Source organism: Ursus americanus, chromosome 22 (assembly GCF_024610735.1).
Source record: "Ursus americanus isolate L20-20 chromosome 22, mUrsAme1.1.p, whole genome shotgun sequence".
NCBI classification, from domain to species: Eukaryota; Metazoa; Chordata; class Mammalia; order Carnivora; family Ursidae; genus Ursus; species Ursus americanus.
In genome coordinates, this window is record NC_142148.1 from 22944401 (window position 1) to 22969305 (window position 24905).

Here is a 24905-nt window from a genome sequence, read left to right on the forward strand (position 1 = left end):
GTGTGCAAGAGGGCACGAGGCGTGTATCATTCTCAGTTCACAAACTGGCTCTCTGCTGAGGTTCACAAACACGCTTGCAGCTCTGAAGGGCTCAAAAGGCAGCCCAGTTTCAAATTTCAGATCTGTCACTTAGAGTTAGAGGCCTTGGGCAAGTAACTTAATTCCATGAACCTTGGTTTCCTCATTTGTCGGGGTTGGTGGGGAGGGGAATAAGGAGGGGGAAGGGGTAGACAATATGCTTATTTCATAGGGCTAACTGTGCGGATATGAAAGACACTCAACACAATGGCCAGCACAGCGGTGGCACTCAATAAATATTAGCTGTATCATTATTGTGTCTCCAACAGTTCTGTGAAGCAGGTAGGGCAAAGGACTATTACCCCCCCTCTCATTTTTATAGATGAGGAAGCTGACATCCAGAGAGGTAACGCAGGCCTCCTGTGGGTCTTAGCATTCTTTGAACCATTCTTGCTATTTCTCTCCCCCAATGCCACTGACTCTGGTCCTGGCGTGTAGTCAAATTAGCTTCCTAGGCCTTGCCTTCCTGTTCCTAAAAGTTTCGCCTTGGGGATGCATAATCTGTTCGTTTTTGGGGAGAAATAGCTAAGCATATAGGTTAGGGCAGGGAAGATGAGAGGCCCATTGGGGTGGAAAGAGGTGAGGCTCCTAGTGCCCTGATGTCATCTCTTAGCCCCTCCCACATTCCTATGTCCCAGGCCCATAGGCGGGAGAATCGTTTTTCCAGTGTTTGGACACACGACCTTGGAAAACCTCTCAGACTTCACAACTAGTTCTTTTGATCTGCGCACACATGTAAGGAAGCAGAGCAAGGAAGGGTGAGTCACATACGCTTGGGAGTCAGGCAGATCTGGGTTCCAGTTCCGGTTCCACCACTTTCCAGCTGAAACTCTCTGAGCCTCGGTTTCTCTGTCTGTGAAAGAGGGATAATAATATCAAATTTAACAGGCCTGGGATTTCGGAGAGGGGATATTTATTCATTCCATCAACCTTTGATCCATTCATTCATTCATTAATCAATAAATATTTATTGAGGGCTTACTATGGCCCAGATGCTGTGCTGAGGGTTGGGATAATAATAGCAATCACAATTGTAAATGTTTATCAAGGGCTTATTGTGTGCCAGGTACTGTGCTTAGCACTTTACCTAACTTCTCTTACCTTGCAATGACCAGGTCCTCAAGTTCCACACATGAATGAAAGAGAAAATAAAGACCCCAAAAGATGCTAGGATGGTAATATAATCAGCTGAATCAAAGGAGATGAAATAAAGGGGAAAATTCAAGTTGTCCATCAGAATGCAATGGAACCAACCATACAAGTCCAGCATGTAAAACAATGGGATTTCACAACTTCAGATGGGAAAGAGATAGTATTACAGGTAGCTGTGAACTGAATTGAATCAGCTGAATTTGATGTGGATGCCTAAATGCAAATATTAAGTATGGGCTTCATGCAGGACTTGGGGAGTGTTGGGATGGACAGAGTAAGGGAGAAGCAAAGTCAAGGGTGAATCCTGTGGGGTTTTGTTTTGTTTTGTTTGCTTGGGCAACTGGGTGGAAGGTGTGCCATTCAAGAACAACAATGAAAGAGAATTCAGAAGAAGGAAACATTTTGAGAGGAAGATAATGAGGTCAGATTTGGACATGTCAGGTTTGGAGAACTCTTTTTTTTTTTTTTTTAAGATTTTATTTATTTATTTGACAGAGAGAGAGAGAGCACTAGCAGGGGGGAGTGGCAGGCAGAGGCAGAAACAGGCTCCCTGACCACTGGGGAGCCGGATGCGGGGCTCCATCCCAGGACCCTGGGATCATGACCTGAGCTGAAAGCAGACACTTAACTGACCGAGCTACCCAGGTGCCCTGAAGAACTCTTAAGAGATTAATTTTAAATAGGAAAAGCAGCAATTCTTTCAAGAAATAAGAAGAAAGGATACATACATATGATAAAAGCAGGTTTGTTGGTTGAGTGGTGGGAAGTCAAGTTTCATTCTGATGGCTTCTAATTTCTATTTTCTGTGTGAAGTAGGAGTTGAGGCCATCTGTTCAGAGACAGTAGGAAGGGGTCAGAGTCAAGGTTTGAGGAATGTAGAAAAGGCTCCTGATATTTGTTTAATTGTGTCCCTCAAAAAGATATGTTTAAGCCTTAACCCTCATACCTGTGAATATGACTGTATTTGGCAAAATGGTCTTTGCAGATGTAATCAAGTTAAGGTGAAGTCATGAGGCTGGGTCTCAATGCAATCTGACTGGAGTCCTTAGAAAAGAAGAGACACAGAGACAGGTAGGGAAAAGACCATGAAATGACAGACGAACAGATTGGAGTTATGCAGTTGTAAACTAAGAAACAACAAGAATTGCTGGAAACTGCCAGAGCTAGGAAAAAACAAGAAAAGGCTTTCCTGGAGCCTTCGGATAGAGCATGGTCCTGCCAACACCTTGATTTTGGACTTCTAGCCTCTAGAACTATGAAACAACACATTTCCATTGTTTTAAACCACCCAGTTTGTGGTGGTTTTTTTGGTAGTTGTTGTTGTTATGATAACCCTAGGAAATTAATACAGTTATAAATAAATAAATAAATAAATAAATAAATAAATAAATAAATAAATAAATAGCAGTCCTAGAGGAAGCAAGATGAATTGAGCACAATAGTGGTGGATAATCGTACTTGGTAGTACTCATCAGCCCCTTGCATGATTTTCTTCAATAGTACCCAATAACGGATGCAGGCATGAAATACATGAACAATTACAGGGTTGGAGTCTTTCTAGATGGACGGGATAGAAAGACGTTTGAGCAAGGAAGTTAATATTGGTAAGAGAACAATTGAAGTGATGGACCATATAGTCTGAGCTAGATAGAAGTATAGAGAGGAGACGGTTGACATACTATAAAGAGAGGAGATAAAAAGCCTGGAGGTCTCGATGGGGTAGAATGACAGTTGTACTAGAAGTAATTAATGAGAGCTGAAAGAAGAGAATGGTAAGAACACAGAATGGCATAAATCAGAAATTTCAGAATTAAAACAATTCCAGTAATAAAGTCCAAGAATTGGCCATGGGAGTGAGTGGCTGAATACTTCACAGAAATGGAACCATAATCATACAACATTTAGCCTCTTGTGACTGACTGCTTTCACGTAGCATGTTTTCCAGGGTCATCCATATTGTAGCTCTTATCAGTAGTTCATTCCTGTTTATTGCTGAATAACAATCCAGTTTCTCGATACCCCACATTTTATTTATCCATTCATCAGTTGATGAACATTTAGGTTGTTTTCACCTTTTATATGCTATTGTGAATAGTGCAGTGATGAACATTCATAAAGACTTTTTGTGGACATATGTTTTAATTTTGACTTAGGAATGGAATTAATGGGTCATATGGTAATTCTATGTTTTCATTCTGAGGAACAGCCAGACTCTTTTCCAGAACAGCTGTACCATTTATATTTCCATCACTAATGTATGATGGATCCTTGCTAGCACTTTGTTTTGTACGTCTGCCTGATTATAGCCATCCAGTGGAGTGTGAGGTGGAATCTCATTGCATGTGCCTGTGTATGTATGTGTATGTACGCGTGTTGGTAGTTCCCTAATGACTACTGATGTTGATCATCTTTTTATTAGCTTATTGGCCATTTGTAGATCTTCTTTGGAGAAATTTCTATTCAAATCCTTTACCTGTTTTTAATTGGGTGTTTGTTTATTATTGAGTTGTAGAGTTCTTTATATATTCTGGGTACGAGCCCCTTATCTGATATCTGATTTGCAAATATTTTCTCCCATTCTGTATCTTTTTACTTTCCTGATGGTATTTTTTGCAACACAAAAGTTTAAATTTTTATGTAGTCCAATTTATTTTTTCTTTTGTTTTCTGTGCTTTTGGTGTTGTATCTAAGAAGGTTTTTATCTAACACAAGGTCATGAAGATTTGCTCTTATGTTTTTTTTCCCTAAGAGTTTTATAGTTTAGCTTTTACATTTACATAGTCTACGATCTATTTTGAGTTAATTTTCCATATGGTGTGAGATAGGAGTCCAACTTCATTCTTTTGCCTTGTTTTTTAAAAAAATTGTGAATATGTATTATACCTACTCCCCAATGTAATATCCTTGAGGGCAAGGACCAAGTTCTAGTTCTTTGTGTTTTCCATAAAACCAATGAGTAAATTTTTTTTGCAGAATAAGTTTTGGAGAGTAACATGAATGTTTTTATTTTAATTTAATTTAATTTTATTTTTTTTAAGATGTGTTTATTTATTTTAAGAGAGAAAGAGTGTGCGAGCAAGTTGGGAGAGGGGCAGAGGGGGAGAATCCTCAAGCAGACTCCTTACTGAGCATGGAGCCTGATGTGGGGTTCAATCTCACAACCGTGAGATCATAACCTGAGCTGAAATCAAGAGTAGGCTGCTTAACCGACTGAGTCACCCAGGTGTCCCTCTTATCTCTTTTTAATATGTGATGCCACTTGTCCTAAGGTACATGCAGGAGAAGTACACCATTGTTTTTCAATACTGCATATGTGAGCTAGGGGCTTGAGATCAGAAAGCATCTTCACTTTGGCTTATAAAATCCTTCATATGGAAGACTGATGAGGGAAATCTTTATATTCTGTATAAAAACAAAACTAAATTGATATATGAAAATCATTAGTGTTTGAATACTATCAGCCTACTACCTGGTCTTCCATTTTCACATTTAATCCTCTCTGATCCATTCTATGTATAGTAGTCAACATCAGCTTCTTAAACACGAGCCAGCTAACCTTCCCTTGCTTAATATCCTCTAATGGCTTCCAACTATCCATAGAATAAAATACAGACCTCATCTAGTAGTCCTTGCATAATTTAGCTTCTGCCTATCTTAATTATCTCTTTAAATTAATTCAGATTAATTTTAATGCCACCCTGGTTTTCTTTGGATTCTTTTTTTTTTAAATTGAAGTATAGTTGACATACACTGTTATATTGGTTTCAGGTATACAACATAGTGATTCGACAACTCTATACACTACTCAGTGTTTACCATGGTAAGTGTAGTCACCATCTGTCACCACACAAAGTTATTATAATATTATTAAATCCCTATGCTGTACTTTTCATCTCTGTGACTTATTTCATAACTGGGAGTTTGTACCTTTTAATTCCCTTCACCTGTTTTATCCATCCCCCCAACCCCTCCCCTCTGGCAACCACCAGTTTTCTGTATTTATGAGACTGGTTTTGCTTTTTTATTTGTTTTGTTTTTAGATTCCACATATGGTGAAATCATATGGTATTTGTTTTTCTGTCAGACTTATTTCACTTAACATGATACTCCCTAGTTCTATCCATGTTGTCAAAAATGGCAAGATCTCATTCTTTTTCATGGCTGAGTAACATATCATTGTGTATTTATAAACATCTTCTTTATCCATTCGTCTATGGATAGACATTTAGGTTGCTCCCATATGTTGCCTACTGTAAATAATGTTGCAATAAACATTGGGGTTCATAAATCTTTTTAAATTAGTGTTTTTGTTTTTTGGGTGTAAATACCCAATTCTTTTTTGGATTCTTGAAATAAACCCTTATTCTTTCCCATTTCAGGACTCTTGTCCTCGAATCTTCTTTCCCTTTCTCATACCCAATATTTGCTGGTAATATAGCATGTTCAAAGTTACTTCCCATGGCTAGCTCCTTTTTCTCCTTTGCGTCTCAACTTACATGCCACCTCCTCAGAGAAGCCTTACCTGGCCATATTATCTAAAGTGTAGTTTCCCATGTTATTCTCAAGTTTAGCTCTTTGTTGTTTCCTTCAAAGCACTTATCATAATTTTTTTTCGTAAGGTTTTAGTTATTTTATTTTTTCATTGGTTTATTAGACTTTGGCATGCCTCCCCCATCAGTCTAGGAGCTCCACAAAGCTATTATCCACACTATGCTTGTGACCAGCACATAGTGAACATTCACTGGGTCTTTGCTGACTGAATGAAAAGAAGGAAGTCCTTGAACGTCCTGTCCCTCTGCTCTCAGTCAACCCCCAGGTGCATCCACCCACTTCTTTTCTCCTCTACTGCTCTTGGGATACAACGGAAGAGGTCCTCCAGCCAAGGCCATTCTCTCCCACCTCCTCAAGAAACTCCCTGCATCCTTGATTCTTTCTTCTGTATCTTCACCTTTACAATCATCTCCTATCAATACTCAAAGATGTTCCCATGAAACAACCAACACACCAGAAACTTCAAAAGTTCTCTTCCGGCCTCAGGTCAGCCGGTGATGGCCCCGTTCCCCTAACTTTCAGGACTCAGCTCAACACTCTCCTGTGTTCCTCTACAACTCCTTCTCAGGCTCTTTTTTTTAGGGAGTGCTTAAATGTTGGGCTCTTCCAAAGTCCTTTTTTTTCCCCACCCACTCCCCCGCCCCCAGTGACAAGGGAGAGGGATTCCCGTGGTAGAGTCTGGGAGAGTTCTGACAACGGGCGCTGAGGGGTGAGGCCGGGTCAAGCAGGATGGTTAAGGAGACAGCTCTGAAAAGCCCAAGCGCACTGGTCAAGGAGGACAGGTGCTGAGGAGAGGACCTGAGCCTCTGTGACGTGTCGCGAGGGAAAGACTGGAGAGAACGGAGGCGCGCGCCGGGGACACGCAGCCTCGCGATCCGCAGAGAAAAGCGCGCGCTCGTGAGCGCGGCGGCCTCTGTACGCCTGCGCCGCCGTTGCCGGGCACCCGCCGGCGAAAGGACAACGCAGGCAAGGGGTGGGGGCCGCGGAGCTCCGGAAGGCCACCCTTTACCCGGAAATGGTTGTAGAGGAACATGGCGTTGCTGGTGCGAGTCCTTGTGAGTGAAGGAGTAATTTGCTGTGGTCGCCCGCTGGGCCCCAGGGTTGGAGTCGGAGAGGGCAGGGCGGGAGAAACTGGAGGAAAGTGCAGGAGGGGAGCTTGTGCGGCGCGAGGCTACGCGGCCGCCTCTCTGCGGGGAAACTGAGGCAGCGTCCTGGTTCCCCCTACCCTCTGTTTGGCCGTGGCTTCTCCCTCTTTGGAGAAGGGAGAGAGTGACATCGGACCTAAATTTGGTGAAGTTTGCTTTTTCTTAGTCACCTCATGCGATCGCTTTCCCGCAAGGAGAGGCAGCACCTGGGGGCACTGATTGGAGTGTCGGGAGACCTGGGTTCTAGTTTCTGTTCTGTCACTGATGCGCAGGGTGACCTTGGACGGGTCACTTTCGGGCCTCGGTGTCCCGATGGGAAAAACGAGGTTAATCTGCAGTCCCTTCGGTTTCTGAGGTTCTCTGGGTTTGTTTCCGAGATCAGTAAGACGATTCGTGACTGTACAGTTAAGTGGAATACTATTACAGGTTGTCAGGTTGAAAGCTGCACGAAAACGGGGCTCCTATCTGTCGTTTTGACTTTGCCTAGCACAGTGTATGGCACATCATAGGTGTTCAAGAAATATTTATTGAAGGAATTAATGAAGTAAGGAAGGAAGGATTACTAGACTTCTTAGCACCCTTATGGGAAACTACTGCACTTTTGATTCGTCCTTACCTTGTAGCATACTCTGACATCTGGGAATTCAAGGAGAAAGAAAGTGACAGCAGAAAAAGGTTAGGAGGATACAGAGCTTAGTTACTAATCATTGAGGGATGGAAGGGTTTATAATTTTAGTGAGTCTTTCAAAAATTGGGTCAAGGACATTGTTTTTCAGAGCAGACAACTTTCCCTTCCTGCCTCTGGCTATTCTGTGACTTGTTATTTACACTTAACGTTTCTAATCTTTTTATATATGGTTTACAAGGACTGCAGTTTTACCTATTGTATTTCTTGTCAGCCTAGCAAAGTGCAGTTCTCTCTATTGCTGCCCAGTGTTTGAAGAATAATAGCTCATTTAACTTACAGAAAGATTCATTTGGTGATGTAATTGTTGATGCCAGGGCAGAAATTGATTCAGATTTGAGAACTGGTGTTGGAAATGGCAACTAGGATGTCCTTATTTAGTTTTTAAGGTGGGTATGTCAGGAAAAAGATGAAAAGTTTACTGGGCTATACATCCAAAATGAACGAACACCTTGATTTGTCTTGGAAGTTAGTGGCTGCCCAGATAATATTAAATGTTCTTGCCCCTGAGTGTGTGGACTGTTTCAGGTTTATTCTTAGGTGGTAGCATCCATTGAAACCACCTAACTGCCCTCCGTTAGTCAGATTTTTTTTCTATTTATTCCTTTCTGTACATCTTTTTAGATAAAAACCAAGTTTAGATAAAGTCATTTTCACTTTTTTAGGTTTTAAAATCACTTTCCCTTTATACTGATCGTAAAGGCCTCTTATACGATACAGTGTGCTGTGTGACAAAGCAATGGAGTCTCCCCTAGGACTGGTTGAAAGTGGCAGTAAACGTGAAAGCAGCAGATATTTATTGATTATTTATTGAGGAGGCATTTGGTTTAGATGCTGAGGAATTCACAAATACAGGAAATCTACCTGTCTAGGAGTCCGAAGAGCCTTGGTTGAAAGCTTGGCTCCATTACTTACTATGAGTGTACCCTTGAGCAAGTCTTCTAATTTCTCTGAGCCTCAGATTTTCTTAACAGTAGGTTTGATAGGATTGATCAGAAAGTCAGGTGATACAGATAACATTTAAGTGCTTTTCTTCCCTTCCTTTTAGTTTAGCAACTGTTTTGAGAGTTTGAGCATTCTAAGAACTGTCCGAGGGACTGACGATGAAAAACATACACTTTTCTCTCAAGGTTATAATCTAATAGGAGAGACAGAAAAGAGAACTACTAATACAATACTTGAAATGCTGTGATAGAAGTCTGTACCAGGGGGCGCCTGGGTGGCTCAGTCGTTAAGCCTCTGCCTTCGGCTCAGGGCGTGATCCCGGCGTTCTGGGATCGAGCCCCACATCAGGCTCCTCCGCTGGGAGCCTGCTTCTTCCTCTCCCACTCCCTCTGCTTGTGTTTCCTCTCTCACTGGCTGTCTCTATCTCTGTCAAGTAAATAAAAACTCTTTAAAAAAAAAAAAAAGAAGTCTGTACCAGGTGCTACAGGAGCAGAGTAGAGACACACCTAACCCAGCTTGAGGATAAGCATTCATCGGGGAGAGATACCTGAACTAAATGAGAACATTATATCGGGAATGGGAGAGAGAGCATAGAAGAGAAGCATTAGTTTATGCTACTAATGCCATACAACCAAGAACTGTACATGAATCTGTTTAGCTTGACTTGGGGACACTTACGGGGAAGTGGCAGGAGAGGAGTCAGTGCCTTGTGTTTCATGATTAGGATTAGAGGTTTATCCGGAGACAGAGGGGAGCCTTTGAAATATTTTAAGCAAAGGAAGATTTATTTTTAATAGGTTTTTTCCCAAGTATTCTCCCTCTCTCCCTCCCCCCTTTGTTTTTTTTTCTTTCTCTTTCTCTCTCTCTCGTTTGTTCATTCATTCATTCATAATTTTCAAGTTGAAAACAACCCGATCTTCATTCTCAAGTTATTCTTATGCCTGTAATGTAAACCACTAAGGTACTTCTATAGGGTGAGATCCTGAGTCTTTCCAGTGGGCTAAGGGAGGAGATGCATCATGGGTAAGCTGCAAGTGCACACTGAGGAGGTTTGAATGGTGTGCAACCTAATAACTGATAGCAGCCCAGTGTCCAGGCTGGTTTCCTGTAGTCCCCAGTTTGCGCCTAGCCCTGGAGACTGGGTTCTAGGACAAGGTTACGCACTCCCTGACCTTTTGTGACTTGTGCTGGAGATAGGCGGGTAGTCTGTGATAGTGATGTATATATATTGCTTGGCATCATCTACCATGCTGTAGATGGGATCTATGTTAAAGCTTCTGTTTTTAGGGCAAAAAAGTTTGTTTTTAAAGGTTTTTTGATACATTTATTCTTTTGTTATTTAAATTTTTAAAGTTAAAGAATAATTGACATACAATAAGTTGGACTTATTTAATTATACAATTTGATAACTGTTAACATAGATATACACTTGAAAAGCTATCACCACAATAAAAATAATGAACATGTTTCTCACTCCCCAACGTTTCTATGTGCTCTTTTGCAGTCCTTTTCTCCTATTGATCTCCCCCTGCAACCACCACTGATCAGGGAACGCTTTAGTTTCTTCTCTCATTTTTTATTTTTATTTTTAAAATTTTTATTTATTTTTTAAAGCTATGGTCTTTTTACTTTTATTTTTTTTTTAAATAAGCTCTACACCCAGTGTGGGTCTTGAACTCATGACCCAGAGCTCAGGAGTTGAATGCTCTACCAACTGAGCCAGCCAGGTGCCTCTCTTCTCTCCTTTTTTAATTGAAATTTAAAAATTTTATTTTGAAAGTATAAAAAAGTTAAAAAAAAAAGAAAGAAACTCATCATCAGAAACTCTCATACTCACTATTAGATTTTTGCTTTAATAAATCCCTGTAGCAGTTGTGGATGGATCAGTCAGAGGGCTGAGGTTCCAAGTCCTGAAGGCCAGTCAGAAGCTACTCAAGTAATCCTGGAAGAAGTGAGGAAGGCCTGTAGTAAGAGGGGAAGTGTGGTTAAAGAGGAAGGGATGATTTCAGCAGGTGAGGAAACCACCTACCAGGGCTTGGTGAAGGGTTAGATGTTGAGGATGAGGGAGAGGGATATCTAACAGTGAGTCCCAGGTCTGCCGTGGATGACTGAGTTAATATAGCTGTGTCCTTCACTGAACATATCCAGCTGGAGGTGGTGTTTTGTTGTTATTGTTGTTGTTTTTAAGTAGCTGGACAGCTGGCATTCAGGAGAGAGTAAGCCAACTGAGATAGAGGTTGTAGTTGGAATGAGATGTTGAGATTTCCTGGGCAAGAATATGGATAGCCAGCATTTTTAGGGCATTTATCAGGGTGCCTGGGTGGCTCAGTGGGTTAACTGCTGAACTCTTGATTCCAGCTCAGGTCATGATCTCAGGGTCCTGAGATTGAGCCCCACATAGGGCTCTGCGCTCAGCGGGGAGTCTGCCTGAGATTCTCACTTTCGCTCTCCCTCCACCCGCTCCCACCCCAGTGCATGCACACACTCTCTCTCTCCCCCACCCTAAAAAAAAAAAAAAAAAGTTTAACATTTATAGGGCATTTACCATGTGGTAAGCACTCTTAAATACTTTACATGTGTGAATTTACTTAATCCTGATGATAGCCCTTTAAAAAGGTAGGCCCTATTGTATTCTCCATTTTAAGATAAGAAATTTGAACCCCAGAGAAGTAGTATTCCTAAAACATTCTCATTAGTTTCCCCTTTGTTTTTCCTCTTTTTTTCCCTTCTCCAACAATGGGTTTAGGAAGCAGGAGGAAGCTAAAACACTGCTGTTTCAGAGTAGCTCCGGTGGAGGAACTGGACATTTGAGCAGTGTAGTGGGGCTTGTTTATGGTTTTATGAGCTGTCCTGGGCATTGGTGATCATTTTTGCTTTAGTTTGACAGTAGTAGAAATTGCAGAAAGGCACTGTGTACTTTTTTTTTTTTTAAGATTGATTTATTTATTTGAGAGAGAGAGAGTATGTGTGTGTGTTGCGGGGGGAGGAGCAGAGGGAGAGAGAAATTCAGACTCCTCGCTGAGTGCAGAGCTGGATGGAGGGCTCCATCTCACAACCCTGAGATCACGTGCTGAGCCAAAACCAAGAGTCGGACACTTAACTGACTGGGTTACCCAGGTGCCCCTCTGTACTTGTGTTTTTTTTTTTAATTGTAGTAAAATACACATAGTATAAAATGTACCATTTTAATAATTTTTAACTATACAGTTCAGTAGCATTAAATTAAATACATTTACATTGTTGTGCTGCCGTCACAACCATGGATCACAGAACTCTTTTTATCTTGCAGAACTGAAATTCTACCTATTAAGCAATAAATCACCATGCCCCCCTCTGCTTAGCCCCAGGCAACCACCATTCTTTCTGTCTTTATGATTTTGACTACTCTAGGTACTTCTTATTAGTGGAATCACATGGTATTTATCCTTTTGTGAGTAGTGTATTTTACTTAGCATAATGTCTTCAGGGTTCTTCTATGTTGTAGCATGTGTCAGAATTTTCTTCCCTTTTAAGGCTGAATAATATTCTATAGTATGTATATACCACATCTTGTTTACCCATTCATCTGAGGACAGACACTTAGGTTGCTTCTGTCTTTTGGCTGTTATGAAATAGTGCTGCCATGAACATGGGTGTACGTATATCTGTTCAAGGCCCTTTTTTCACTTCTTTTGGGTATGTATTCAGAAGTAAAATTACTGGATCATATGGTAATTCTATGTTTAATTTTTTGAGCATTTGCCATTTTATTTTTCACAGTGGCTGCAGTGTTTACATTCCCACCAAGAAAGCATAAGGGCTCCAGTTTCTCCACATCTTTGCTAATGCTTGTTATTTTTTCTTCCTTTTTTCCTTTCATAGTGACCATCTCTTTTTTTTTTTTTTTTTTTTTTTTTAAGAGCGAGAGTGTGCAGGAGCAGGTTGGGAGAGGAGGGCAGAGGAAGAGGGAGGGAAAGATCTTAAGCAGGCTCTGTGCCCGGTGCAGAGCCTGGTGGGGGAGCTCGATCTCACAACCCTGAGATCATGACGGTGATCGAAAATTGAGAGTTGGACACTTAACCAGCGGAGCCACCCAGGCACCCCCCTTAGTGGCCATCTTAATGGGTGTGAGATGATGTCTCATTGTAGCTTTGATTTGCATTTCTCTAATGGATGTGGAGAATATTTTATATGGAAGCTGGCCATTTATGTCTTTGGACAAATGTCTATGTGAGTCCTTTGCCCACTTTTTAAATTGAGTTTTTTGTGGTTGTTGAGTTGTAGGAGTTTTGTTTTTGTTTTTTTAAGATTTTATTTATTTATTTGTCAGAGAGCACAAGCAGGGGGAGCAGCAGGCAGAGGGAGAAGCAGGCTCCCCGCTGAGCAAGGACCCTGATGTGGGGCTTGATCCCAGGAGCCTGGGATCATGACTTGATCACTTAACCAACTGAGCCACCTAGGCATCCCAGTTTTTTTCTTTTTAATATATTCTGGATTCAGTCCCTTATCAGATATATGATTTGTAAATACTCTCTCCCATTCCGTGGATTGCCTTATTACCTTATTGATAGTATTCTTTGATGCACAAAAGTTTTTAATTTTGATGAAGTCCAACTTAACTATTTTTTTTCTCCTGTTGCCTGGGCTTTGGTGTCATATACCAGAAATCATTGCCAAATCCAATGTCATCACTTATGTTTTCTTTTAAGAGCATCTTAGTTTTAGGTCTTATGTTTAGGTCTTTGATCCATTTTGAGTTAATTTTTGTATCTGTTTTAAGGTTTTACTGTAGTTTTTTGTTATTTTCTTTGTGTTTGCTGTGGGGATTACAATTAACGTCTTGATTTATAACAATCTAGTTTGAATTAGTATCAACTTGATTTCAGTAATACATTAGAACTTTGATTCCATTTAGCTCCCTTCCTTCCTGAGTCCCTCATGCCGTCAGTGTCATCAGATTACATATTTATACATCATGTGCCCATCAGCATAGATTTACAATTATTCTTTATGCAGTTGCTTTTTAAATTAAAAATAAAAATGGAAATAAAAATAATTATAAACAAAAAAATATTCATGCTGTATTTTTTTTAAAGATTTTATTTATTTATTTGACAGAGATAGAGACAGCCAGCGAGAGAGGGAACACAAGCAGGGGGAGTGGGAGAGGAAGAAGCAGGCTCATAGCGGAGGAGCCTGATGTGGGGCTTGATCCCATAACGCTGGGATCACGCCCTGAGCCGAAGGCAGATGCTTAACCGCTGTGCCACCCAGGTGCCCCTGGACATTTTAAATAATATGTATGTGGCAACTTTGGAAATCAGATCTGTTCTTTCCCAGGGTTTGTTATTATTTTCTATTTAGTGACCTTTCTGAATTAATAAATAAATAAAGACTTTATTCTTTATTGTGTGCTTAGTTAACTTAGTGGTCAGATAATGATTGGAGACGTCCTTAAATACTTGGACCCAGTAAGTCTCCTGTTTTTTTCTGAGGAACTCTGTGCACATGTTGGGGCACATTCTGCCTGTCATTTAACATCTCTGTCTTAAACTTCACTTCCTGCTTGTGCAGAGTCTTGAGGTCAACCAGAGGTCTCAGGTCTTTCCTGTTCTTGGACACAGCTCTGTGCATATGCATGGCCTTCCCAGGAATATGTCAGACCTTTTCAAAGCCCTTGTGAACAGCTCATTCTCTTGCTTTTCCTTTTAAACTTTTTTTATTAGCCTATTGTTTTCCCCAAGTATTATCCACTGCCTCAGGCAGCCATGAAGTTAAACAATTGTCTCTGTTTGTTTTCAATCAGTGCTGCTGGGGAAACGGTTTTTCGTTTTTTCGGTTTTTCATATTGCGTGAGTTCCAGGACAGCTTTGCAAATGAAGTCTTCCAAAGAACTACTAACAGATCAAATAATGCTAGTTCTTTGCAAATAAGGCTTTAAGGAGCATCAACTCCATTCAGTAACTTTTCTCCAGAGAAGACTAGTTCTTTTTAGTGAATATTGCTTTAGAAACCAAACTTGGATGCTAGATGTAGTCATTGCCTCCAGGACCTATCAAGACAGGGATAAGAAGTATATGTAAGTGTGTACAAATACATAAACACACATCTATTTCTATATTTATTATACATATTAAAAACCCATACCAATTACTCTAAATCCATCCTAGTACCACAGGGTTTATTGTACCCTTCTGCCTTTTCATATTTGTTAACGCCTTTCTCTAACAGAAACCTTTAATATTTGTAATAATTGATATATATGCTTATTTGCTCAGTCTTAATATATTTACTGATTTGCTCAAATCTTCCCTGGATTTAATCAATCTTTTAAAGCGTAGATTGGACACCCCTAACAAAATGGGAGGAGGCAGAGTATTCAATAATTATGAACATTCTCTGCTCCTCTCTGTGTAAGTATCCTTTTGTAGCATGCCACTTTGTAAGTAAGGTGGTGTTTATCTTTCGGATTATGGAACTGAATTAGCATCCATGGTATTCAGAGTACAGGAGCCAGTGGACATTTGCAGAGTAGATTTGGTGACTGTGGTCGATCTTCATTATTCACAGGTTCTGTATTTTTGAATTCATTATACTTGCTAAAATTTATTTGTAATTCCAAAATCAATACTTATGGCACTTTTGGGGTCATTTATGGATATGTGCAGAGGAGTGAAAAATTTGAGCTGCAACATGCAAGTTCCTAGCTGAGATAGATATTCTAACTTCTTATTTTAGCTCTTATACTGAGAACAAGTATCCTTTTCATGTTCTATTTAATGCCATGTTTTTTTGCATTTTTGTGCTTTGTTGGTGATTTCCCTGTTTAATATGGCCCCCTAATGTTAGTGCCGTCTAGTGCTATCTAGTGTTGCTAAGTGCAAGAAGGCTGTGGTGTTTCTTACAGAGAAAATTTATGTGTTAGGTAACTTTTGTTCAGGAGTGAGTTACGTGCTATTGGCCATGAGTTCAATGTTAATGAATCAACTATATATGCATATATATATATATACACATATATAATAAAATAAGATGTCTTTAAACAGAAACACACAAGGTTATGTATCGATTGGTGTATGAAAATGTGACCAGAGGCTTGCAGGAACCTAAGCCTGTATTTACCCTAGGAGCGATGGTTCAGTATTTACTAACTCGGTGTTTGTTTCACTTTATAAAACAAAACTATGGGGAATAGGAGAATGGACTCCCTGTAAAGCCTTTTCCAGCTCATGAGTAAGCCGAGGAAAATACTATGTACCTTAAAAACCACATGCGGCAACAGGCTGCTCAGTGGATTGATTCAAGTATAGTTGAAAAATTGGTCTGTTCAGAGTATTTTGAAATACAAATGTAAAATCATCTGCAATTTACAATACGCACAGGAAATAAAAACATGAAACTTGTCTTTGAAGTGTTGGTGAGGCAAAAAGACAATAAAACCAGTTCCCATTTAGTTATGGTATATATAATATCCTAAGTTAAAGCAGTAATTTTAACCACTGGAAATGGCTAGGAATGTTTTCCTAAACTTGGGAGTTGAGATTTGCTAATTGTTATAGGCCTGATATGTCAGTATCTGTAAGAGGGAGAGAGGTACTTCCACAGATTTATATTTATAAATGAAGTACTGGGAGAGGTGCGGAGGAAAATGGACCAAATAGAGTCAGTAGAACCAGTACCTGGAGTCTGGGGCGACTTCTTGAAGCTAGTGAGCTCATGGGTTGGCTAAGAGGGAAGAAGAGAGTCCCAGAGGAACTGACCAGAAGGGGATTAGCTTGTGTGGAGAGGAGCAGTAATTCCCAAACCAGGGAATCTGCGTCGGGTTTTAGAACTGCTGAATGGAGAATACAAGACAGGGTATGTAAGTATAAAGTTGAGTCTAGAGGGGTCCAGTTGGTAAAGATCAGGTGTTTAAGTTTGACTAAAAGGGCACTTGGAGGCACTGCAAGCTTTTGAGAAAGGGAATACCAGGTTCAAAACAATATTTTAAGAAAATGATTCTTGCTGCTATGACAGTTTGCTGTGAAAAGAGAAGCTTGTGTACATAATTCAGTAACAATTTTAAAATGATGCTTTTGTGTGTGTTTTAGTGTTCTTGAGGTGCTTTTACAGATGATCCCTGAAACACTCTTGTGAGGTAGCTTTTATTATTCCCACTTTACATAAAGGAAAATGGAGGTCCAAAATGTTGAGTAACTCATTCAGGGTCACACAGCTATTTAATAACCGTCTTGGGATTCAAATACCCTTTCTGCTGCACCTCAGTTTCAATTAAGGGTTTGGACAAGAATTGTTGTTGAAGGATTGGAGAAGGAAAGAACAGAGCTGATTGCTTCTTTCTTCTAATAACTGATTTAAAGTATTGGCATAAAACCAGGTAGAACCAAAATTACAGAGAAAAATTTTGTTGACATGGAGAGAAAACGTGATGAAATTCTTCAGAAAATCTTTGAAAAGTTTGTATTGTTCCTACTTGTAATTTCCCTTTACTTTTTTGTCCCTGCTTTGGGCTTGAATCTGCAGAAATTTCATCTTGTCCCACATTTACATATTTAGGAAAGGAACATCTAATGTTGAATGATTCTGGAAAATGATTCAGTGTTAGTAAACAAAAAGCCAGTAACTGTCTCTTATTTGAATATTATCCCAACAGATCAAATCTCAGCTGGAATAAAATATTTTGAAGCTTTACTTTTCATTTAAGACATAAGGTGTTGTGAGTTGTCTATTAAAAATAGTTATGCAGTTCTATTTTATTTTTAATTTTTATTTTAAATTTTATTTATTTATTTGACAGACAGAGAGAGAGAGACAGCCAGCGAGAGAGGGAACACAAGCAGGGGGAGTGGGAGAAGAAGAAGCAGGCTCCTAGCAGAGGAGCCTGATGTGGGGCTCAATCCCAGAACGCTGGGATCATGCCCTGAGCTGAAGGCAGACGCTTAACAACTGAGCCACCCAGGCGCCCCAGTTACATGGTTTTAAAACTGTGAGACACTTGAGAAAGCATTTCTAGGTTTAAAATTCCTACACCTTTCTCCACATCACTCTTACCCCTTCCTGCCTACTCATGAGGAAATGGAGATTCAGATTCAACTTATTAATTTGGACATGCTGCAAGGTACATTTGCTGATTTTTCTTAAATCCTGAGAAGTAGGGATTTTTCTTTTATTTTATAGAAGAGGCAACAAAGGCTTGTATCTCAACAGAGGAGCCAAGAGTCAAATCAGTGCTTTTTGAGTCCAAGTACATGGCTCTTTCCACAGTACTATACTATGTTTTAATTGTTTCAAGACTGGATCATAGGGTGTTAGGATAGAGTTTGGAGATACTCCCTTTACCCTTCATCCCATAAACGAGCATGGATTCTGGAGTTGAGCTGCCTGGGTTCAAATCTTAACCCTGTCATTATATTAACTATGTGACCTTGAGAAATTACTTATGCTGTCCATACCTCAGTTTCTTTATCCATATAAATGAGATAATAGCAATATTCTTAGGTCATTGGGTGGTGATTGTGAGCTCTAAATGAGTTTATATATGTAAAGTACCTAGAAAAGTGCCCAACACATAGCAAGTACTCATAAATATTACTAATAATTGCTATGAGGAATCTGTGCATTGTAGAGGTTAAATTATTTGTAAAGATCTATTAGACTAGCTGAGTTTAAACTAGAATCCAGATCTTTGGCTCCTAGTACTGTAGTTTATCTGTTTGGTTTTTTTTTTATTTGTTTCGCTTTATTTTTTATTTTTTAATTAATTTTTATTTATTTATCTTTTAGAGAGAGTGTGCACATGTGTGTGCGCATGAGCGGAGGTGGGGGGCAGAGGAAGAGGGAGAGAATCTCAGGCAGGTTCCATGCCCAGCATGGAGTCTGAAGTGGGGCTTGATCTCATGACCCTGAGATCATGACCTGAGCCGAAATCAAGAGTCCAGTGCTTAACCTACTGAGCCACCCAGGTGCCCCGGCAAAGTGTTTTTAAACAATTTGTGTATCCAGTCCTCATTGTGGTCCTATAAACTCTATAGGTCAAGTAGAAAGAAATCCTTGGGTCCCCCAGAATTGGTTCCTAGAATAGAGATCTCCAGTGCTGTGTACATGAATGCCATTTATACGGTGGAATGTAATTCAGGTTCGTAAAATAAAGCAGGCTTCTCATTTACAAAATGGAGCTCTCCTTTCCCCAGCTTAGTCTTTTACTTTGGCCGAGGCCTTTCTGAGGTCAGTTAATACCAGAGGGGAAAACTGAACTTCAATCATAACTCTGACAGCCATTTAATCTCCCTCTTTTGTTTTGGAAATCAAATTGCCTTACTGTGTTTTCCCACCCTAAACATTTCAGCCCTAGTTTCTTCATCCTTTTGAGGATGATAGTGATCCCACACTGCTTACTATAAAGGGATTCTGTAAAGCTCAGACAAGTCAGTGTTTATGAAAAGGCATTGCAAACTCTTATTTAAATGATAATCTAATTGTAAAATGCCTGAAGTCTGGTTATTTTGTTACTTTCCTGAGAGGGAACCCATGTCCCCCTGCTTGAGTCAGCCATTACTAGAGTTGTTTTGGTTCGTAGATCAGTAATAGGCAGGGGTACATCTTATCCTTAGAGAGGTGAGCATGGGGATGTTTGGTCCTGGTCCTATTTTGGAACTTTTCTTTCTTTCTTTCTTTCTTTCTTTCTTTCTTTCTTTCTTTCTTTCTTTCTTTCTTTCTTTCTTTCTTCCTTCCTTCCTTCCTTCCTTCCTTCCTTCCTTCCTTCCTTCCTTTCTTTCTTTCTAAAGATTTTGTTTATTTATTTGAGAGAGAAAGAGAGAGCATGAGCAGAGAGAGGGGCAGAGGGGGAGGGAGAAGCAGACTCTGCTGAGCAGGGAACCTGACACAGGGCTTGATCCCAGGACCCTGAGATCATGACCTGAGCCGAAGCAGATGCTTGACTGAATCAGCTACCTAGGCGCCCCGGAAGTTCTCTTTTCATGTACCCTGTTCTGGCAGGATTTCTAAACTTCTATATGTGAAGTTGGATATAATTCTTGACAGACATTTTTTTCTTTCTCTAGAGGAACCGGATTAACATTTCCCAGTGGGTTCCAGTATGCAGCCGATTGGTACCTGTGTCTTCTACACAGGGACAGTGGGGCAGGGCTCTGTCTGGTACTTTCCAGGTAAGGTTTGTTGTTCCTTTACTTGGTATGAAAACCTTAGTGTTTATTTGCAAATGTCATATATTTATAGATTAGCCAAACAAATTGTGTGATGGAAAAACCTCATGAGACCACTTCTGGGTCTCTGTGGTGCCAGCTCAGGGCTGATTCCTACAGTATGGTGTCTAGGGCGTTGCTTCTAAATACCCCAGCAGTGGAACTTAGCCTAGGATACCATGCTACAGTCTGATGATTTTTACTGTTGGGAATGTTTCCAGATATTCATCTCAGAGTTAACTTCAGTTTTCTTTTTGTAGCCACACTGTGCCACTTTTATTCGGGGTGAGAAATGTTTCTTCCTTTCTTCTTTTTTCTTTCTTTTTATGAACACAAAATCCAAGGAACAATTTGAGGCCTTAGTTTACCATTAACCACATGATTCATTACCTTGGACCCTCCTTGAGAGTTTTTTCTCCTGATTTTTGTTAATTATACAAATAATTTAGTAATAAAGGAAATAAAAACCATCCATGACCTCAAACGTGAAAACATCTGCTGGTTTTTTTCCAGTCCTTATGTGTGTGTGTGTGTACTAATTTTTTCCTTAGATACCTTAACAAATATCCACAGAATTTTATTTTCTGGTGTCTTTTCACTTATTAGAGCAGACATTATTCATGTTAGGTAGATTGCATAATTAAATTTTTTAATGGCTACGTGTTATTCTATTTACTTAGGCTTTGTTTGATATTAAAATTATTTCCAATTTTTTTGTCATTATAGGCTTTAATATAGTTACCATTTTCTTGGTATATAGTTTTTAAAAATTTTAATTATTTATTAAAGATAAATTACTAGGAGGGTATACCCTGGGTCAGTGAGTATGAGCAGTTTCTCTCTCCATAAGGTTGTTGTAATTTACAGTGCCACCAGTAATGTATATATAACTAGTCTTTCATTATTACCCCTCTAAATTGGGTGTTTTAAAAAAATTTAAACTAACTGGGTAGAAAATGTTACCTTGTTTTGCTTTGTATTATCTGTCAGGGCTAAACATTTTTCTATGTTTATCAGTTACATTCTAGTTTGTAAAAATCATATGCTTGTATCATTTCTCAATTTGTCTCTGGGAATTTATTTTTCTTACCAATTTATATGAATTCCTTCTGTAGCCACTAACTTCTTTTTTATATTTGATGCAATTAAAATATTTTTGATGTAAAAATGTGTTATATAATTTATTTACATAAATATAATATACTAAAACGATTTAAAATAGTGTAATTCCCTCTAACTAGTGTGTAAGCCTTGCCCTTCTGAGGACATGTTTTGTTTGTGCCTGTACTTCCTGGGCTTCTCACTCACCCTGGCACAGAGTAGGTGCTAAATATATGTTGAATGAATAAAGAATATGTCTCTACAGAGGAGGCATTCTACTTTATGTAGTCATGCAGCTATTTCTTTTCAGAGTTGGGGTATGTTCTGTTGCTTTTGTGCATTGGAAAATTTGAATGGAATTGATCATAGAGTTCTAAGTCATTTGTTTTTGTATGTACATAGGTGGTGGAGGAGGTACTCATTATGTGACTCTCAGACTTGTGCCTCATTCTTTGAATCAATAAACATTTCTTGAATACCCAATATGTACCAAGTACCGTATTAGGTTCTGGGGCAGCATTATAGCACATCATCCATGTAAATAACTTAGGGTGGTTTATCTCATGCTGACAAGTTGTAATTTTAGCCAATGTAAATAAACTGGACATTTTGTCATATTCGCACATTTCCCCGCTTTGGGGACCCCTGGTTGGAAAACTCTGGTTTTCCTCAGGTATATGTCTGACAAGGAGGCAGGTTTAGCTCAGAATGGAGAAGAACTTTGTGTTAATTAGAATTGTGGGGTCATGGAATGTGTGGGCTGCATTTTGACATAGTAAATTTCCTGTTACTGGAAATATTCAGGCAATGGTCGGAAGACTGTATGTTAAGGGCATGGCATAAAAGAATTCTTCATTGGTTAAGTGATAGTATCAGATGATCTCTAAGGTAATGTCCAATGCTATAATCCTGCTACCATTTTCGAAAAGCTAGGGACATTGTATTCTCATCTCTGTCTTTCCTAAATAACATTTTGAAGTTCTGTCATACTTTGATGAGTCTACTTTAAAAACATTTTTTAGGGGTGCCTGAGTGGCTCAGTAGGTTAAGAGTCTGCCTTTGGCTTAGGTCGTGGTCCTGGGGTCCTGGGATCGAGCCCCGTTTGGGACTCCCTGCTTCTCCATCTCCCTCTGCCCCCCACTCGTGTTCTCACTCACTCTGCTCTCTCTCTCTCAAATAAATAAATAAATAAATCTTAAAAAATAAAAACAATAAAAATATTTTTTTAAACTTTTGAAATAAATGACACTTGCAGAAAAGTTGTAAAAATAGTAGGGATCCCATATACCCTTCGCCTAGCTTTCTCTAATGTTAATATCTTCTATAACCATAGTGCAATTATTGTAACTAAGAAATTAACATTGATACAATACTATTAACTAATCTATGTAACTTAGTCCAGTTTTACCAGTCTTTTTTCCACTAATGTCCTTTATTTGGTTCTTCAATTTGAGTTTGTCTAATATTTTCTTATAATTAGGTTATACATTTTTGGCAAAAGTGATGTTCCCTTCTCAGTGCATAATTACAGGGGATATATGATGCCAATATGTCTTGTTATTGGTGAGGTTAACTTTGATCACTTGATTATTAAATTGGTGTCTGTCAGGTTTCCCTACTATAAAGTTACTATTTTCCCCTTTGTAATTAATAAGTACCTTGTGAGAAGATACTTAGAGTCTATGCAGATATTCTGTTTCTCAGCATCCTTCTGCTCACTACTTTTAACATCCATCAGTGGTTTTTTTTTTTAAGATATATAATATTAATTAATTAATTATTTTAAAAGTTGTTAAAAAACACATAGCATTAAATTTACTATGTTAACCATTTCTAATTCTGTAGTTTAGTAGTATAAAGTATATTCACATTGTTGTACGATCTCTAGAACTTTTTCGTCTTGCTAAACTGAAATTCTATACCCATTAAACACTAATTCAGGGGTGCCTGGTTGGCTCAGTTGGTTAAGCATCTGCCTTCAGCTCAGGTCATGATCCCAGGGTCCTGGGATCAAGTCCCACATCAGGCTCCCTGCTCAGCGGGGAGTCTGCTTCTCCCTCTGCCTACCCCCCCCCCCCCCCCCCCCGCTCATGTGCACGTGCGCGCTCTCTCTCTCTCTTTCTCAAAACCGCAAAAATAAATAAATAAAATCTTAAACACTAATTCACTCCATCCCACCCCTGGCAACCACATTTCTACTTTCTGTTTCTATGATTTAGGCTATTTTGGATACTACATATGAGTGGAATCATATAGTATTTGTCCTTTTGTGACTTTTGTTGCTTAGCATAATGTCCTTAAGGTTCATCCATGTTGTGGCATGTGACAGGATTTCACTTTTTTAAGGCTGCATAATTTCCCATTATATGTATACACCACATTTGCTTTATCCATTTTGATGGACATTTGGGTTGCTTTCACATCTTGCCTATTGTGAATAATGCTGCACTGCTGTAGTGTGCAAATGTCTCTTCAAGGTCCTACTTTGAATTCTTGTGGATGTATACCCAGAAGTGAGATTATGCATTATGTGGTAATTCTACTGATGGTTCTTGACTGCCGTAATCATTACTGTGGTTTTGTATAATGATGATTTTCTATTTCCATCATGACTGCTATATTTATTGCTTGGAATTCTACTGTAAAGAAGAGCTGCTACTTCTCCATTTATTTATCCAATTATTTATATCAGTATGAGCTCATAGATGTTTACTTCCCTCTGTGAGTTGTAATTCATCTTGCTTTTTATTAATTTTGTGGATCAAATTGTCCCAGGTTTGGCTCTTAGGAACTCATTCAAGTTCCTTTCTACATGCTTTCATCATTTTTGAACATTCTTTATTTCCTAGCACCACAAGATGTTTCAAGTTCATGTTGTATTTTCTTTGCTTTAGCCTTAGATTCAGCAATTTCTCTAAGGAACCTTGGTTCCTTTAACTGGAGAATGGTATTTGGAATGTGTAGAAATTAAGATATTGTGCTTAGTGTGCAGAGCATATGTCACTGGCCTCTACTTAGGTTTTTGAAAGCAGCTTGATATAGGGGAAAGAAGATAGCTCTGAATATATGTTTAATCCGTTATTTAAAAAAAGAACTTTTCTTCTTTGGGCCTTAGTGTCCTCATTTCTAAAATGGGAGAAAATAGTATCAACTCTGCAAAGTTGTTGTCAGATAATTTAAGTAAAACATCAAACATATAGGTGCAGGGCATATAGGAGATCTTCAATAAGTTGTAATTGCTGTTTTTGTTGCTATATGTGTGTTCATGCTATTTGGGTGAATTTTATCCTTACTGTATAAACTGAAACTTAAAAAATTGTCCTAAAACCACCTCAAGTTGCAAGCTTTCCCTGGGTCTTAGTTTCCTCATCTGCGAAGTGAAAAGGTTGGACTTAGATCTTTGAGATTTCTTCCAGCTCAAGTGTTGTTATTCTGAGTTACTCCTTAGTTCTTCAGTTGCTTCTTCTCCAAGCTAAACAGCCTCAATTCATTTTAACCTTTCCACTAGGACCTTTTATTCATCTCTTTGATCATTCCTGTGGTTCTTTTCTGGACCTTCTCCAGATTGTCTTTTTATTTAAAAAAAACCCAAAAAACCCCAAAAAAACCCACAACAAAAAAAAAAAAATTGAAAAAAAATCCACCTAAGTTTTATTGAGTGCCGACTCCATGCCCAGAATGATCTTGAGCAATGGGACAGAAAATAAAAGAAGTATAAGGTAGACTATGCCCTGGTAGAGCTTATAGTTTTTCTAAAAGGACCAGTTACATATTCCATGATGTTCCAGAATTGCTGGAGTCCTTCCTTCCTTCTTCCTTCCTTTTTTTCTTTTTTCCTTTCTCTTCCTTTCCCCACCCCACCCCTCCCTTCCCTTCCTCCTCCTTTCTTTCTTTTGGATCAGGGAGGTCTCTTTACTTTCAGAACCTTTCTGAAAGCAAAAAAAAAAAAAAAAAAAAAAAAAAAAAAAGGGGGTCAAATCTTATATTTATTTTAATGAGGGGCTGCCTGCAAGAGTTTATCATTGGAGTTGTCTGGAATAGGTCTTTGCATTTATGTTATGCATTATA

At 39.1% G+C, this 24905-nt stretch overlaps 1 protein-coding gene across 2 annotated transcripts in view; it reads left to right on the plus strand.

Annotated features, from left to right (window-relative positions):
• The first annotated feature begins 6707 nt into the window (after nt 1–6707).
• Nucleotides 6708–24905, plus strand: part of UQCC1 (ubiquinol-cytochrome c reductase complex assembly factor 1) — a 91823-nt gene continuing 73625 nt past the window's right edge. For both annotated transcript variants that reach the window (XM_045806094.2, XM_045806099.2), the window contains exons 1-2: nt 6708–6836; nt 19596–19700. In XM_045806094.2, the coding sequence (XP_045662050.1) occupies nt 6813–6836; nt 19596–19700 (129 nt within the window). In that variant the 5' untranslated portion in view covers nt 6708–6812. The remainder of the gene's footprint in view (nt 6837–19595; nt 19701–24905) is intronic.